The sequence below is a fragment of the Anolis sagrei genome, chromosome 6 (assembly GCF_037176765.1).
Source record: "Anolis sagrei isolate rAnoSag1 chromosome 6, rAnoSag1.mat, whole genome shotgun sequence".
NCBI lineage: Eukaryota > Metazoa > Chordata > Lepidosauria > Squamata > Dactyloidae > Anolis > Anolis sagrei.
The window spans coordinates 20,917,377-20,934,827 of record NC_090026.1 but is presented as its reverse complement, the minus strand read 5'-3'; the positions used below and the strand labels follow the sequence as shown (position 1 = coordinate 20,934,827).

At 41.9% G+C, this 17,451-nt stretch overlaps 1 protein-coding gene across 1 annotated transcript; it reads right to left on the bottom strand.

Moving 5' to 3' along the window:
• Positions 1-4,607: 4,607 nt before the first annotated feature.
• LOC132779495 (lysoplasmalogenase TMEM86B-like) lies at positions 4,608-12,476 on the bottom strand. Its single transcript, XM_060783180.2, has 3 exons — positions 12,383-12,476; positions 10,048-10,300; positions 4,608-6,086 (listed from the first exon to the last, which is right to left on the bottom strand). The coding sequence occupies exons 2-3, from the start codon at positions 10,298-10,300 to the stop codon at positions 5,701-5,703; spliced, it is 639 nt and encodes a 212-aa protein (XP_060639163.2). The 5' UTR covers positions 12,383-12,476; the 3' UTR covers positions 4,608-5,700.
• Positions 12,477-17,451: the final 4,975 nt, after the last annotated feature.

Below are 17,451 nucleotides of genomic sequence, written 5' to 3'. Positions count from 1 at the left end.
AGAAAGAAAAACATGACTTACCTTTTTGTAGTCACAGCCGCTTATAATTTTTTTCAGCAGTTTCCAAAGTTTCCAACTCAAACTCTGAAATCTCAACTCAACTCAAATTGTGAAATCTTAGGTTCATGTAAGTTCTTCCATCGAATTGTGTATGTGTGTGTCATTGTGTTTTCATCATCACAGCCAAAAAATTGCAATAACTGAAATCACAGAAGTAACTCAAGATATAAAAACTAACCAAAACCTGTAGCTAAAAAAATTATACTGATGAATTGATGTATGTGTATTTAAATATTTTTATTTAAATACATGCTGTGTAAGCATGTGTGTAAGCTAAAAAATCTACTGATGAATTAATGTATGTGTATTAAAATATTTTTTATTCAAATACATGCTTAAATTAATATATAGTGTGTGTGTAAGCCTAACCCACAAGAGAACATTCCAATAAAAGGAATTAATATTCTGCCCAGAAGAAGCAGTGTCAAGGTATATAATAACAAAAAAAAATAACAAACTGCAAATCTCAGAATTCCATAGGATTGAACCATGTCAGTTAAAGTGGAATGAAGATGCCATGCTTCTATTGTGTGAATGGGACCTAAGTTAAGGAGTTTGTAATAACTGGGGTTCAAGTGAGAAGGATATATAAAGCATTACTCCTGTTGTCTTAGGTTCCTTACCTTCTCATAGAATCACAGAATCACTGAGTTGGAAGAGACCTCGTGGGCCATCGAGTCCAACTCCTTGCCAAGAAGCAGGAAAATCGCATTCAAAGCACACCCGACAGATGGCCATCCAGCCTCTGATTGAAAGCCTCCAAAGAAGGAGTCTCCACCATACTCCGGGGCAGAGAGTTCCACTGCTGAACAGCCCTCACAGTTAGGAAATTCTTTCTAATGTTCAGATGGAATCTCCTTTCCTGTAGTTTGAAGCCATTATTCTGTGTCCTAGGCCCCTTCCACACAGCTGAATAAAATCCCACATTTTCTGCTTTGAACTGGAATACGAGGGTTGAATGAAAAGTAATGCCTCCACCTTTGTAACTCTTCAACAGATGGCAGTACTGGTATGCAGCATGTACTAGCTTGTTCAGTAGACTCTCCTCTACAGTTTCATTTTGGCGGGAAGCCTTAGCATTGAACAGTTTTGTTGTTAAAGTATAAAGTATGGAACCCTGCGCAGACGGTCGGTCAATGCGACTTAAGCAATGTGCAGTCATTGATTTCTTGACAGTAGAAGGTGTCACCCCAACGATGCACAGTACTCAAATCAACACAATCACCATAAACAGCTTGCATTCTCTGATGAATCCCCTTTGGGGTGACACCTTCTGCTGTTGAGAACTCACGTTGCTTAAGTTGCATTGACCGACCATCTGCACAGGGTTCAGATTGAACAAAACTGTTCAATGCGAAAATTTCCCACCAAAATGGAACTGTGGAGGAGACTCTACTGAACAAGCCAGTACCTGCCACATACCAGTACTGCCATCTGTTGAGGAGTTACGAAGATGGAGGCATTACTTTTCATTCAACCCTCGTATATGGCAGTGTGAACTCAGATAATCCACTTCAAAGCAGATATTGTGGGATTTTCTGCCTCGATATTCTGTGTTATATGGCTGTGTGGAAGGGCCCTTAGTCTCCAGGGCAGCAGAAAACAAGGGCTCCACTGGCAGCAGTCACTCAAGTCTTACTTGCCATCAATTTTAATGCAAGTTGAGTATTCCTTATCTAAAAGAAATGTTTGGGATCCCCGCCCCTACCCCAGATTTTGGAATACTTTTGTTTGCATATATGTACATAATGAGATATCTTGAACATGGGACTCAAGTCTAAATACAAAATTCATTTATGTTTCACATACACCTTCAAACTTAACAATATGTGTCATGGAGAGCATGTTTCACTTTACTCTGATAATCTCCATGAACTGGAATTATTGTTGTCAAATAGCGATAATGTTGATGTCCAGAAGACAGGGTCATAATTCAGAACATGGTGAGTAGTCTGATATGGTTTCCACCCCCAGAAACCATTTACAATCTAACTGTTCCTTGAGAAGGCAATGCAAGCCAGTATTGCTTGAATCCCAGCTTCTAGACCAGATACACCAGCTCCAGCTTTACCTCCTCCAATTTAACTGGATTGAACATCAGTTTATTGGCATTCAGCCAGTCCATTACTGATCATAATCACGCCTGAAGTTTGATGAAAGAGAGAGATATGGTTGGGTGTCACCTGTGCACAGGTGAGATCACCTTCTGACTCTTTGAGTGAACTCCAGCAGTAATTTCATGTACACATTAGACAGAACATGAGTCAAAATAGAATTAGTTGGGGAATGCTGGAAATAGCAACCTTCCAGGCCTCCACTAACTGTTTGTATATGTGTATAATTGTTAACCAATATTGTATGTACATTTTGGTTTGCCAGTTTGACTGTGCCTCTTTGGTGTGGGAGGGGCTTCAGACACAGGACTCCATTTTTGTTATACAGTAGGCTTTTAGACCTCAATGGAGGTGGATGCAGTTTGTCTCCTTTCAGACATCAGTGAGTACAGCTATACTTAAAGACTATGGACAATTGATTAAGTATCATGCGCTGTGTACTCAACACAGAGAAGAAACTACATCTCATCTAACTGAACTCTAATAAGAAATGTGACTGTATGGTGAATATTAGGCTTGGTTGATCCAAAGAAATGGTTCAAAACTTGTTTCGGATGTAGGGGGTGCTGGTGGTTTGATTCTAAAGTCAATTCCAATTTTCACAGAAAAAAATGTTCAAAACTTTTCAAAACTTCAGAGACTTCCGAATCCTTTTGATAATAGTTTGAAAGAGTTATTTCCTGTTTCATTGGGTGCTCTTTACTTTGAAAGTAGTTGTTTTACTCCAGGAGTGGGGAAAAGCAAGCGGAGGAAATTCCTTCCTTCTCTGGTTTAAAACTGGTTTCTTTGGCTTTAAAACTGGCTTCTCTGGCTTGAGCTGAGGCCAGGAACCAGAAGTGGGGGGAAACTGAATAATTTCTGACTCACTTCATGAGTCATAACAAAAATGGCAGAAAAGGCTTCGGAAGAGCAAAGGGACTTCCGATTTTCTTAAAAACTTCGAAATCACTTCAAAAAGGTAATTTCTCCAACTTTATTCTGAATTATAAAGATTCCAACGGTACCTAACCATGCTTAGTGAATATGTACAAAAAGTTTGTTAGTAAACCTGAGATGTTATTCTTAAAGAAAACTACTTTGTTTTTTATCTCTGAGTGCATATTTTAACTAAGAGGGAGTGTATATATTTTTAGCAATTACAACTGCAACTTCTACTTCAAAGAAACAACCATCCTCTCTGCCAAACCAATATATTTTTGTAGTGGGATGTCTTTATCCGTGGCAGTTTAAAGACGTGGTTCTTCAGTTTAACAGCTGAGTTACCTGTGTACCATTACATGAACGCTTATGAATAGCACTTGTTCAAAGAGTTGACTTCTAACAAGGGCATGCTTTTCTTGACTAGCGGTTTTCAAAAGGTGGTCTCCACATGTTCATGGAGATTCACATTTGCCAAACAGATGTGACGGCATTTTTACCTTTTCAATAAGGTTATGGTACACTTATTTCCATAGTCAAAACCATGGTATTCCCTGTAGTAACCTACGGATGTGAGAGCTGGACCTTAGGGAAAGCTGAGCAAACGAAGATAGATGCTTTTGAGCTGTGGTGTTGGAGGAAAGTGCTGAGAGTGCCTTGGACTGCGAGAAGATCCAACCAGTCCATCCTCCAGGAAATAAAGCCCGACTGCTCATTGGAGGGAAGGATACTAGAGACAAAGTTGAAGTACTTTGGCCACATCATGAGGAGATAGCAAAGCCTAGAGAAGACAATTATGCTGGGGAAAGTGGAAGGAAAAAGGAAGAGGGGCCGACCAAGGGCAAGATGGATGGATGGCATCCTTGAAGTGACTGGAATGACCTTGAAGGAGCTGGAGATGGTGACGGCCAACAGGGAGCTCTGGCGTAGGCTGGTCCATGAGGTCACGAAGAGTCGGAGACGACTGAACGAATGAACAACAAACAACACTTATTTCCAATAGGTTATGAAATTTCCAATAAGGAAACTCTCAGGATTCCATAGAATTCCGCCACAGCAGTTAAAGTGATCTCAAACTGCATTAATGTGATGGTTAGACACTCCTTTACGGATGTCAACTTGGAACAATGACAACATAATGTTTCCTTCAAAACATAAATGCTTTCAAATCACAAGGCATTCCCAGTTAACTTCTTTATTATGACTGCATCCAGGAGAAAATCACAAATAGCCATCGCAAATGCTGTCTACATAAATGAAATAATTTTGCTTCAGTTCATGTTTTTCTGACCCTTAGTAACCACATTAGCAACAAATACTTCCTTCTTACATTGAAATGAGAGAAGCATAAACAGACACATGCTTTTTCCTGTATGAATTCATTTCAATATTAAAGGGCCATTTCCATAATTATTATCGTGTGTTTATAATTCACATTATTATTTCCAGACACAGGATTGTGGCTGTTCCATATTCTTCCTCTTTGTGCATAAATATATACATATGCCTATATACATTTGCACTTGCCATCCTATTAAGTGAAGCAACTGGTATTTAAATGCTGTTAGACAGAGATGCACTAATACCAATATGTAATTATCAGTAGAAACGCACCTGGAAAAAATAAACAAAAGAAATTGCCACCCACCCAAAAAAATGCAACCACAAAGCCCTGATATACAATAACCCCGTTTTTCCAGAAAATTGTATAAGTTTCCTCTTTTAACTTGGAATTAAGCCCTCAATAATAAAAAGGACAGAATTAGATTTCAGTTCTCCAGATATGATGTGTGCTATTCTGGTGGCACAGTGGGTTAAACTGCTGAGCTGCTGAACTTACTGACTGAAAGCTCAGCGGTTTGAATCCAAGGAGTGGGGTGAGCTCCAGCTGTTAGCCCCAGCTTCTGCCAACTTAGCAGTTTGAAAACATGGAAATGTGAGTAGATCAATAGGTATTGCTTTGGCAGGAAGGTAGCGGCACTCCATGCAGTCATGCTGGCCACATGATGTAGGAGGTGTCTACGGGCAACACTGGCTCTTTGGCTTAGATATAGAGATAAGCACCACCCCCCCAGGGTTTCCCCTTGACAGTATATAACTGTCAAGGGGAAACCTTCACCTTTACCTTAGTACAACATGATTATTGTTGTCCACATAGACAATGCCTAGGAAACCATCATGCATGGTACAGCAAATCGACTATTGGAATGTTCCAGAATGGAGATGTTTTTCTGGAATGAATCAGATGAAAGAGGGCTGCAGTATGCAGAACAGACTGAAAGAAGACAGAGTAGTTAAAAGTCAGGATTTCTGAGTCCTCCACTATTGAAAATATTGGGTTGCTGTGAGTTTTCCAGGCTGTATGGCCATGTTCCAGAAACATTCTCTCCTGATGTTTCACCCAAATCAATGGCAGGCATTCTAAGACCTCATAACCTCTGAGGATGCCTGGCATAGATGTGGGAGAAATGTCAGGAGAGAATGCTTCTGGGACATAGCCATACAGCCCAGAAAACCCTCAGCAACCCTGTGATTCCAGCCATGAAAGCCTTCGAAAACGCATTAAAATGTTAATGAAAGAATCCCCTTCTAAGGCTCAGTTCTCCTTTCAAGGGACTTCCTGAGAGGTCACTGAAAATGCAATCAAGCCCTGGGCAGCATAGTAGGTGGACATGATGAAGAGGCGGAAATTGGGTACATTGGAGCAGTATGTATCAAGGCCGTCAAACAGATCGGACACAGCGAAGATCATGCTGCCGACCGTAGCACTCAGCTTTTGTTTAGGGAGGGAGAGGCCGCGCCATAGCATGATGCCAAGTAGGCCTATATAGACTGGGACGGCCAACAGATAGATGCCCTTCAAGCACGGTAGCAGCAAGACGTGGAGAATCTCAATCCCCACTGCTGTGACAATGGCGAGGATCAGGGGCCGAAAAGGAGTGAAGCCAAAAGCCGAGGTGTAGGAGATGAAACAGGAGGCAAAAGCAAACATCGCTGCAAAGGGTAAGGGAAGAAAAAGAGAGATCATTAAAACCACCTGACTCAAAGAGACCATCAGCTCTAGAGTGGCACAATCATGATCTGTAGATGATCAATAGCTGCCGGTAAACAGGATATCTATTATTTATTTTGAGCACATGTATCAAACTCAGAGCCTGTGGGCTGAATCCGGTCCTTATGTAGCCCTTCAGATGCTGGACTACAGTCCCTGTATTCCTCATCATTAAACATCATGACTCAGGCATGTAGCCGGGGGGGGGGGGGGGGGGGGGGCTCGGGGGGCTTCAGCCCCCCCCCCCCCCGAAATTCTCATGGTGGTTCGCGAAAAGGCCTTACTGGTGCATTATTTAAACTTATGTTTATTCATATCATGATCTGATCACCATACTCAATATATCTCATATGCATGGGGGTATTCGGGTAATGATACAAAAGGTTTGCTAGGCTAGACCCTCTTTCACTCAGACTCAGCCCCCCCCGAAACTCAGCCCCCCCGAAACCCCCCCTGAAAATTTTTTAGCCCCCCCCGAAACGAAATCCTGGCGACGGGCCTGTCATGACTAGAGCTGATTGGAGCTGTGATAGAAGGACATCTGGAGCATGGATGAGCTCCCTCTGTCAGCTCCAGCTCTGCATGCGGGGACATGAGAGAAGCCTCCCACAAGGATGGTAAAAGATCAAAACATCCAGGCGTCCCTGGGCAACATCCTTGCAGACAGCCCATTCTCTCACACCAGAAGCGACTTGCAGTTTCTCAAGTCGTTCCTGACACGAAAAAAAAATCTCCGCTGCAGAGCTCCATGAGAGCCCCATGCTGATATCATAACCTTCTCCCTGTTTGCAGAGGAGCCTCTACTAATGTTGGCATGAGATTTTTGAGAGGGCAAGAAGCTCTATGGTCATATTGAAGGATGAAGTTGTTTTGTTTGGTCAGGATAGTGGGGTTTGAATTTAAATGCAATAACCTTTATTTAACTTTGCTGCAGTCTCAAAGCCACAAGGGCTGTTGGCTTGCAAGTTCCATTATGCCCAGTCTGCATGGTGGATAACCAAAATTAGTGGGAGTTGTTTTTCAATAACATCTGGAGACCCAACCTGGGTCAAAACTAAAGAGCACCGATCACTATGTAAATAAATGTGTTGCATATGCCTTTAAAGCAGATTCATTAGACTTCAGGGAGTGTCATAGCCCATGAGATATTAGTTGTTTAATTCAACTCTTAAACCAGGAATGGCATGAATAAATAAATGGCTATATGTATTTCATATACCGTATATGTTTTTCACAGACTCAAAAAAGCAAAGCTGGAATAACCCTTAAAGGTCCCTGTTGGTCATGACTAAAGCACCCCAGAGAAGTGGTAATTTGACTTTTGTTTTAAAACAATGGTTCCCAACCTTTTTTTTTTTTGACCAGGGGCCATTTTGACCAGGGACAGCTCTCCATCATTAATACCAAAAGCTTTACAAATACATGAACTTTAGATTTGGTTTGAGATAATGATTCAGAAAATTGCATTGGAGAGACCACGTCATCTCTAGTTTCTGATACAGAACATATGCTATGGTCAGTGACAGGGAAAGAGTGGCAAGTGGTGTGAAAGGAGCAGAAATAACCATAAATTAAATAAAATAGATAAATAAAGAGGAAGGAGGCTCAAGGACCAGATTTTCATCCTCGCGTGCCACTGGTGGTTAGTGGCCCACAGGTTAAGAACCACTGTTTTAAAACCTCCTTATCATGTGATGCATGCTCTTTGGGCATTCAGATATATCTTTAGTCAGGTTATTCTGAAAGACTTTGTGGTGGGGTATTGCAGGGCTATGGTTCTTAACCTTTTGGGGCTCCATGGATCCCGTTGAAAATTTGAGAAAAGACAGAGATCCTGTCCTCAGAAATTGGATGGAAGCACAATTAAAGACATTAAGGCAAGAGTGGAAATCATTTTTGTATATGGTTTCTGAAGTCTTTGAAGCCCATCCTTGGACCATTAGAAGATCATGAGCCACAGTCAAAAATCCTATAGAAAGAGTAGCTTTGGGACTTGACCCATCATGACTTATAAAGTAACTTGAGTAACTCCCCACGGAGATTCCATTAGCCCCCAACTTATCTACCTTTCAGAAAGACCTGAAAACTTGGATGTTCCAATGTGCCTTCGAATAATGGTTCAACTACTAATCAAGGGGGCCTTCCACACAGCCCTATATCCCAGAATATCAAGGCAGAAAATCCCACATTATCTGAGTGTGGACTCAGATAACCCAGTTCAAAGCAGATATCGTGGGATTTTCTGCCTTGATATTCTGGGATATAGGGCTGTGTGGGTCCCAAGTCTGCCTAGCCCTCATCTTTTAGTAGGATCTCCAACACTTTATTCTCAGCCCCTGGCCTTACAGTTTGTGTTGCACTAGCCCTGTCCTGCCCTATTAGTCTCAAATCTGCACTGTTCTTGGCCATTGGTTGTTTGCTGTTTGGTTATGTTTTATGATGTCTTAGGTTTTAATATAGTTGGTTATTATATGTTTTTAATTGTGTTATTTTGCAACCTTGTTTATATTGGGCTTGGTTCCCATGTAAGCCACCCCGAGTCCCTTCAGAGAGACGCAGGCAGGATATAAGAATAGAGTTATTATTATTTTACAGACACAAAAACACAGTATGACACAGCAAATGAGATATATGCAGGTGTTACGTTCCAGGGCCACCCGCGAAAAGTGAAAATCCGTGAAGCAGGGATGCTTTATATGTATATTGAGTTCTGAGGGTGAGGTAGAAGCGAGGAGAGATTTAAAGGCATAGTGGACCTTTTTTTTTGTACTAGCTATCTTTGATTTGCTTTGCAATCTCCTTGGATTGGCTGCCTCTCTCCAGAAGGGAAGGGTGAAACCCCCTTCCACACTCCATCATTGCCAGGAGATGGGATTGGAACACCACTCTGGGCAACGGCAACCATTCATAAACTGGGAGGCAAAAACCCGCGAAACAGCGAGTCCATGAAAAATGATCCGTAAAGTTGCAAGAGTACACTGTATGCTGGATTTCTTATCACAAAATCACAACTCAAACGCTTCCCAAGTGTTTCCTGATGAGTGCCACATTGTCGTGGTGGGGGGCTTAACTGCTCCAAGGATGCTGTGAGCTGTAGTGGCGGTAGTGTAACTACCAGCAGGTCCAACCAAGTCAGAGAGGTCTCACCTGAGGAGTGGAACTAAGAACACCAAACCCATTAGCACTATGGAAAAACAAACCAAAATGAAGTCTATACTGGCTTAGTTGTCGCCCAGGATAAAAAGTTGTTGTTGTTGTGGTTGTTGTGGTTGTTGTTGTTATTAATTTCACTTCTGAAGGGCAGATTTCTCTCACCCCCCATTCTTAACTATGAGTTGAATATAAGTCAGATGTTTGTAACACTGAGTGGTTGTATATGTCATTGGTGCTCATGTAGTAAAAAGTGATAGTTTAATTAGTAGGATCAACTACAGTCAGATCTACAGAATCTGCATCTTGTAAAAGTCTTCCCCACTTTGGAAAAGCTTGGAAAAATAATTTCCCAACTGGTTAAATATTTTCTAATTTGTGTTACACATGGTGTTATTTGTTTGAAAGGAACTGCCATAGATGCTTCATGCATCACACCAAATAATCCTAGTAACTGGGTTGTTGTAGGTTTTTCCAGGCTATATGGCCATGTTCTGGAGGCAATTTTTCTCCTGACGTTTCGCCTGCATCTATGGCAAGCATCCTCAGAGGTAGTGAGGTCATCCTAGTAACCCCAGCTCTAGTAGTGTGTTGTATCTACCATCTGCAAACCATATTCTCCCAGTGCATTGTTAGGACAGGCACCGTTTTACTATTTTGATCTAGCCATGGGAATGCTGGAATGAGACCCAGTTCCCCATAATCCAATCCTGGCTCCTTTCCCTCTCTTTCAGGGTCCCATTAGCTCCTTACCTGGAAGAAGAAGTTGAGGCCACACAATGAGGACATCTCCCACAATTGAGAACATCAGGCCTTGCAATATTTTATGGGAATACTGCGTCAAGGTTCCGGTACTGTAGGATTGGCTGGCCACAAAGAACGCCAAGGCGATGGTTGGGAGGCTCCTGAGAATGCTGGCAAAGATGCTGGGTCCTTGGACCCAGAGTGTAAAATAGAGGGCAACGGAGATCAGGAAAGGTGTCAGTCTAAATACCAGACTCCTCATCTAAAAAGAGGACATTGAAAGGGGGAGAGAGAGCGAGAGCAGTTAAAGTTTCACTGATTGAGGCAGAAAATAGATTTTTTTAGCACTTCATTTTCCAAGTAAGGTATAGTTAATGGCTAATTAGGATTATTTTTGTGTGCCTTCAGATTTAGGGTGACTCTTGTTTCAGAGTTTTCTTGTCAAGATTTATTCAGAGGGAACTGGTCTTTCCTTCCTTCTCTCTTTCCTTCCTCTTTCCCTCCCTCCTTTATCTCCCTCTTTCTCCCTCCCTTTTTGTTCCCTTTCACCCTTTTGTCCTTCCTTCCTTCCTTCCCTCCCTCTCTTTCCTCCCTCCTTCCCTTTCTCCTTCCTTCCCTTTTGTCTTTCCTCTCTCCTTCCCCTCCTCCCTCCCTTCTTCTACCTCAACAAAAACTACACCAAAGCTTTTGCTCTCCAAACAGCGAAATCACCAGGCAACACCATGTTGTGGGTTAACTATGGGCAAATTTTATTATATGTTACCAATAATCTCTGTGTGATCATCCAATCCAATTTATGAATCAACATGAACATGAATTTGAACTTTAATTTGTTATTAATCAGATGAGGCAGTAGCCCTGCATGACCATGTCATCCTCTGACAAGGGCAAGACACCATAATTACCGGATGCAACCCATACGTTGCTCCCATGGGAACTCTTCAGGTAACACGTAGAGACTGTAGCGTACTCTCCCTTCCTGTGGTGCACACCAGAACCAGCATGTGCCTGCCATACGTTTGATGCCTATTTAAGACGCCCTCAACCCAATTTGGCCAAAATGCGCAGTGTAGGGTAGGTGAACCCTCCCCCCCAGAATATGGGGGGGGGGATTCCTACCCAGCCCCTAACAGCGACCCTTGACAAGTACACTGTATCAGTGGTGGGTGGGTGGGTCAACTTCTTCAGGCCAAGTGAGGTGGGCTAGGCTCAACTCACCTAGGCCCCGCCCACAACAAGTCTTTGCTGGGTCTTCCCTTCGCCGGAAGGGAGCAAAGTGCTTCCCCCGCTCTCATGCTGAGGGTGGGAAAGGTGTTAGCTTTGTTTCCCATGACAACTCTATGCAACAGATTAAAACAGCTATTATCTTGGAGTGCTGTCTCACGAGAGATTGCTAACTCAAACAACAAACACCCACACTCTCACATCTTTACTCTTCTTGTCTTGTTAGGATTTTTTTTCCGCGTCGGGAGCAACTTGAGAATCTGCAAGTCACTTCTGGTGTGAGAGAATTGGCTGTCTGCAAGGACGTTGCCCAGGAGACGCCCAAATGTTTTACCATCCTTGTGGGAGGCTTCTCTCATGCCACCTCATGGGGAGCTGAAGCTGACAGAGGGAGGTCATCTGCGCTCTCCCCAGATTCAAACCTCCGACCTGTTGGTCTTCAGTCTTGCCAGCACAAGGATTTAACCCATTGCACCACTGGGGCTCCTTCTTGTTAGGATGATGAGATGTTAAGCACAGAAGGATCCTTTAAGTCAGTAATTTCCAGTTGTTTTGGACTGCAGCTCCCAGAGGCCGCAGCCAACTTGTCCAGTGGTCAGGAATTATAGAAGCTGAAATCCCCCAAACTGGCAGACAAAAGATTGGGTACCACTGCTTTATGGCATATGGCATATAGATAGGAACTTCTGATTAAAATAAAGGAGAGGAAAGCCATCTCAAACAAAATACTGTCCCAAGACAGAAGGAACTTGAACTCACTTGGTGTCTATCTGTGCAGCCAAAGTAGTGCAATGGCAGCTAGAGCATTGAACTTGGATACCTACTTGGCCATGAAACTCACCTCTTGCAAGTCACACTCTCAGCAACGAAGGCAGCCCTCTTTTGAACAAATATTGCCAAGAAAGCACTGTGATAGGGTCAACTTAGGTTAACAACAGTTCAGAAATGACTTCAAGACACCCAGCAATAACAACAACAACAATAACAACACCCTACATCTAGTCATTCTGTCAAGTTTCCTCCTTTCCTCCCTGGCTACCTACCTCTCTTTCCTACCTGGCTACCTAAAAGGAAACACAAAACAATAGTGGGAAATTGATGCTAACATTGTGTAACCCACCTCAGGACTGTAGTGCAACCCACCACGTTGAGACCCAAGTCTTGCTAGCCATAGTTCTCCGGGGAAGGAAGACCCTGCTGGACCAGACGCCTCCATCGCTATGGCTTGAATGAGCAAAGCAGAGAGCACTGTAGGACGTGATTCAAAATAAGATACGGAAAAACTCATTTTGCACATCTCAGTCTTGCATGGGTATATGACTTTTTCCACCCTTAAGGCATTTCCTCTTCCTGCTTCCATTTCTTTGTGAAACCTTGAGGAGATTCATTAATGACAAACATGAAGTCCATTACAAAGAAGTGTGATTTCAGGGGGAAACAAGTCACTCGCTTTCATTCACAGGTTATCATTATGATAACCTTAGGGTTATCATAAGTTGGAAATGACTTGAAGGCACACAACAACAACATACTTAAAATAGATTAAACAGGAGACAGAAATGCATCTTGCCCTATAGGATTATTCTATCTTTGGATTCCTGACAATGTTTCTTTCTCCTTGGAGTCAGCTCTTCCTATAGGAATCTGAAGGCAAGATAAAACTCAAAATGCAGCAAGACTATGTCCTACTTCACTCAAGACAGTTTGAGACAAAACACAGCCAGAACAGCTGGACAGAGACTGCGTCTGAAATTTTTCAGGAACCATGAACGATTAAATAAGTTGCTGTGAGTTTTCCAGGCTTTATGGCCATGTTCCAGAAGCATTCCTTCCTGACATTTCACCCACATCTATGGTAGGCATCCTAAGAGGTTGTGAGGTTTGTTGGAAACTGGGCAAGTAGGGTTTATATATTTGTGTATATATATGTATCGATATATATGTAGATTAACTCTAAAATCAGGACAGTAAATAAAGAAAAACACTCAGAAAACAGGGGAATTCCAGACAGGAAACAATCAGAATCAGCTAACTCCTCCCAACAAAAATTCCCCCAGGCAGGAAGCAGCCAAGCTTTGAAGCTGCCAGGCTTTGATCTGCCAGATTATTAAATGCTAATGCAGCTGGCCAATTACAACATTCCCACTTGCCTCGAATGCACAAGAATTCTTTCTCCCACCCTGGACATTCCACAGATATATAAACCCCACGCGCCTAGTTTCCAACAGACCTCACAACCTCTGAGGATGCCTGCCATAGATGTGGGTTATTTTATTTATCGTGTCATCAGCAACCATTGTATTACAATTCCAACAGAGCAAAACAAACACAGAGATTAAAAAGAAAAAGAAAAAAAAGAAAGAAAAAAAAACCACACAGATTTTGTAAATTTGGTATTTGGTTAAATGTCCTTTGACCAGTATCTGGCCACTTGGAGTGCCTCTGGGGTTGCCGCAAGAAGGTCCTCCATCGTGCATGTGGCAGGGCTCAGGGTGCATTGCAGCAGGTGGTCAGTGGTTTGTTCTTCTCCGCACTCGCATGCCGAGGATTCCACCCTGTAGCCCCATTTCTTAAGATTGGCTCTGCATCTCGTGGTGCCAGAGCGCAATCTGTTCAGCGCCTTCCAAGTCGCCCAGTCTTCTGAGTGCCCAGGGGGGAGTCTCTCATCTGGTATCACCCATGAATTGAGGTGCTGGGTTTGGGCCTGCCACTTTTGGACTCTCGCTTGCTGGGGTGTTCCAGCGAGTGTCTCTGTAGTTCTAAGAAAACTATGTCTTGATTTAAGTCGTTGACGTGCTGGCTGATACCCAAACAGGGGATGAGCTGGAGATGTCTCTGCCTTGGTCCTTTCACTATTGGCTGCTACTTCCCGGCGGATGTCAGGTGGTGCAATACCGGCTAAGCAGTGTAATTTCTCCAGTGGTGTGGGTCGCAGACACCCCGTGATAATGCGGCATGTCTCATTAAGAGCCACATCCACTGTTTTAGTGTGATGAGATGTGTTCCACACTGGGCATGCATACTCAGCGGCAGAGTAGCATAGCGCAAGGGCAGATGTCTTCACTGTGTCTGGTTGTGATCCCCAGGTTGTGCCAGTCAGCTTTCGTATGATGTTGTTTCTAGCGCCCACTTTTTGTTTGATGTTCAGGCAGTGCTTCTTGTAGATGTGGGTGAAACACCAGGAAAAAATGCCTCTGGACCATGGCCATACAGCCCAGAAAACTCACAGCAACCAAGTGATTCTGCCCATGAAAACCTTTGACAACACATTAAATAGTTTGCTAATGTTTGATCTAATTGGGTATTAATAAACCTCTCCTTTTTTACAACTGTGCCTGGCTGTTCCTGTGAAGTTCTGCAGGAATATCTGGTTGATAAACATGTGAAGGTAAAGGAACCGTGTTTATTTTTTCAAGTCCGGATGGTGCTTCCATTTCAGTGGAGCAGTGAATCCATTCTGGATCCATTCTAAATTCGTAAGAGCTCCCCAAGGTGCTGAACCTGTCCCTCAAATAGGTGAGGTGCTTTGGTAAACAAGTAATGTGACAAGAACCAGTTTTACAAATGTCTCTCTGACATCACAAATGCAACAGTATTTTATTTATTTTTTTGGAATCAGAAACAGAAAATATATTTATATGGAGCAGGAGTTTTGATTAATTGTACCTTACCTTCACATCATCTGGTTAGTCATAAACTATTATATGGTAATTCCATTTCTACATGTGTAAGTTTTCTTCGAAAAAATAATTGAGATAGTTCTCAAAATACATAGGAACTTTGGGATTAGGAGATGGGGAAAATCAGTCAAAGAGATTTGTTCTGATACAAAATAACATAATCTGTCAGTATTTAAGGGGACGCGGTGGCACAGCAGGTTAAACCACTGAACTGCAGAACTTGCTGATCAAAAGGTTGCTGGTTCGAATCCTCAGAGAGGGGTGAGCTCTCATCATATTGGCATTCCGGAAGAGTGTGAAGACCTGGCTTTTCGAACAGGCTTTCAACTAAGCAGTGCAATTGATTGATTATTGGAATGGAATAATGGACAATGAGTTCGGATGCTGATTCTATTGATGAGACATGAGGGATTGTTATAGTGCTGTACTGTTGTATTGATATTTTGGTGTTAATTAATTGATACTACTGTTTTAATTGATTAATGATTTTGTATTGTGTTGTTGAAACTGGTTGTTAACTGCTCTGAGTCACCTGAGGGCTGAGAAGAGCGGTATACAAATGAAGCAAATAAATAAATAAATAATAAGCTCCAGGTTCTGCCAATCTAGCAGTTTGAAAACATGCAAGTGTGAGTAGATCAATGAGTACTGCTTTGGCTGAAAGGTAATGGCGTTCCATGCAGTCATGCTGGCCACGTGACTTTGGAGGTGTCTATGGATAACACCAACTCTTTGGCTTAGAAATGGAGATGAGCACCAACTGCCAACGTCAGACTTGACTAGACTTAATATCAAGGGGAAACCTTTACCTTTATCAGTATTTTAGAGTTATGGAGGTATCTTCATAGAACAATTTAGTAAACCACAAAATGAGATAGCTGATTACAAGGAAATAATTACTGTTGCAGTTTTTTTAATTGAGAAAGTTTAATTAATTTATTAGTTATTTTGCATATTTGTACCCCATGCTTCTCACCACCGGGGGGGGGGGGGGAGTGGCGGAGGGCTCATGACGGCTTTACAATAGGTATTCATTCAAATGCCAAACACAGTAATAAATACAACATATTTAAAACAATTCATTTAAAAAAAATTAGGGAGAAGGATATAAAAAGGATACCCCTGTTGTATGAGTTTCCTTGCCTTCTCATGGGTTTCACTGGCAGCAATCACACAAGTCTTGTTTGCTGTCAATTTTAATGCAAGTTGAGTATTTGAGTATTTCTTATCTAAAGGAAGTATTTGGGATTCCCCCACCCCAAATTTGAGATATTTGGCTATATATAGATCATGAGATATCTTGAACATGGGACCCAAGTCTAAACACAAATTTCATACAGTATATGTTTCGTATACACTTTATACACAGAGCCTGAAGGTAATGTTTACTGTTTATTGCTTTAATGTTTATTGGTTTGCTTTTTTGAGCTTTTATTGTTGTATTTGTTATGCTGTTGTTTTACTGAGGGCCTTGGCCTTTGTAAGCCACACCGAGTCCTTCGGGAGATGTTAGCGGGGTACAAATAAAGTTAATAATAATAATAATAATAATAATAATAACAATAATCTATCTATATAAATAAAAATGTAACGTTTGTTTGTGGGATTAACATAACTCAAAAACCACTGGACAAATTGACACCAAATCTGGACACAATACACCTATCAGGCCAACCAGTGACCATCACTCATAAAACACTGAAAAACATAGCAGAAGAGACTTAAAAAGCCAAAAAACAAAAAATACATTACAATTCATGCACAAAACCACATATACATATATATGCAAACACACATATACACAGAATTGGCCACAGCAATGCATGGCAGGGGATGGCTAGTACATAATATTTTTAATAATCTTGTGCATGAAACAAATGTTGTGTGCATCAAAGAGTCAGAAAACAACAATGTTGCTATCTCAGACATCCATGTGGGCAGTTTGGGAGTATTCTGGATTCTGAGATGTTCAACAAGAACTATATGTGCCATAGAAAACATGTTCCCTTTCATTCTGATAATCTTCATGAACTGGAATTAATGTTGTCAGATAGCTATGATATTGATAGCCAAAAGATAAGCTCATAATTCAGAACATGGTGTGTAGCATTATAGGGTTTCAGTTGGTTTAAACCACCTCCATGAACCTCTTACAATCTAAGTGTTCTTTAAAAGGGCAATGCCAGCCAGTAAAGCTTGCACCCAAGCTTCAATCTTGATGAAATACATCAGCTCCAGCTTTGCCTCCTCCAATTCCATTGGATTAAACATCCATTTGCTGACATTCAGCCAGTGCATTACTGATTGTGGTCATGTTTGAAGTTTGATGAAAGGAGAGATAGGCTTGGATGTCACCAGTGCACAGGTGAAATCACGTTCTGACTCCTTGAGTGAACTCCAGTAGTAATTTCATGTACACATTAGATGGAACATGAGCCAAAATAGAACTACATGGCACTTTATAGTGTAATGAATATAGGGTAAAGCATTAGTCATCCAACACGAAATA

What these genes read in the sequence shown, in the direction of transcription:
- LOC132779495 (XM_060783180.2), bottom strand. Translation starts at nt 10,300, where the DNA reads ATGAGGAGTCTGGTATTTAGACTGACACCTTTCCTGATCTCCGTTGCC. An exon ending in GCCTCAACTTCTTCTTCCAG is followed by an intron (nt 6,087 to 10,047) that starts GTAAGGAGCTAA and finishes TACCCTTTGCAG; the next exon opens with CGATGTTTGCTTTTGCCTCC.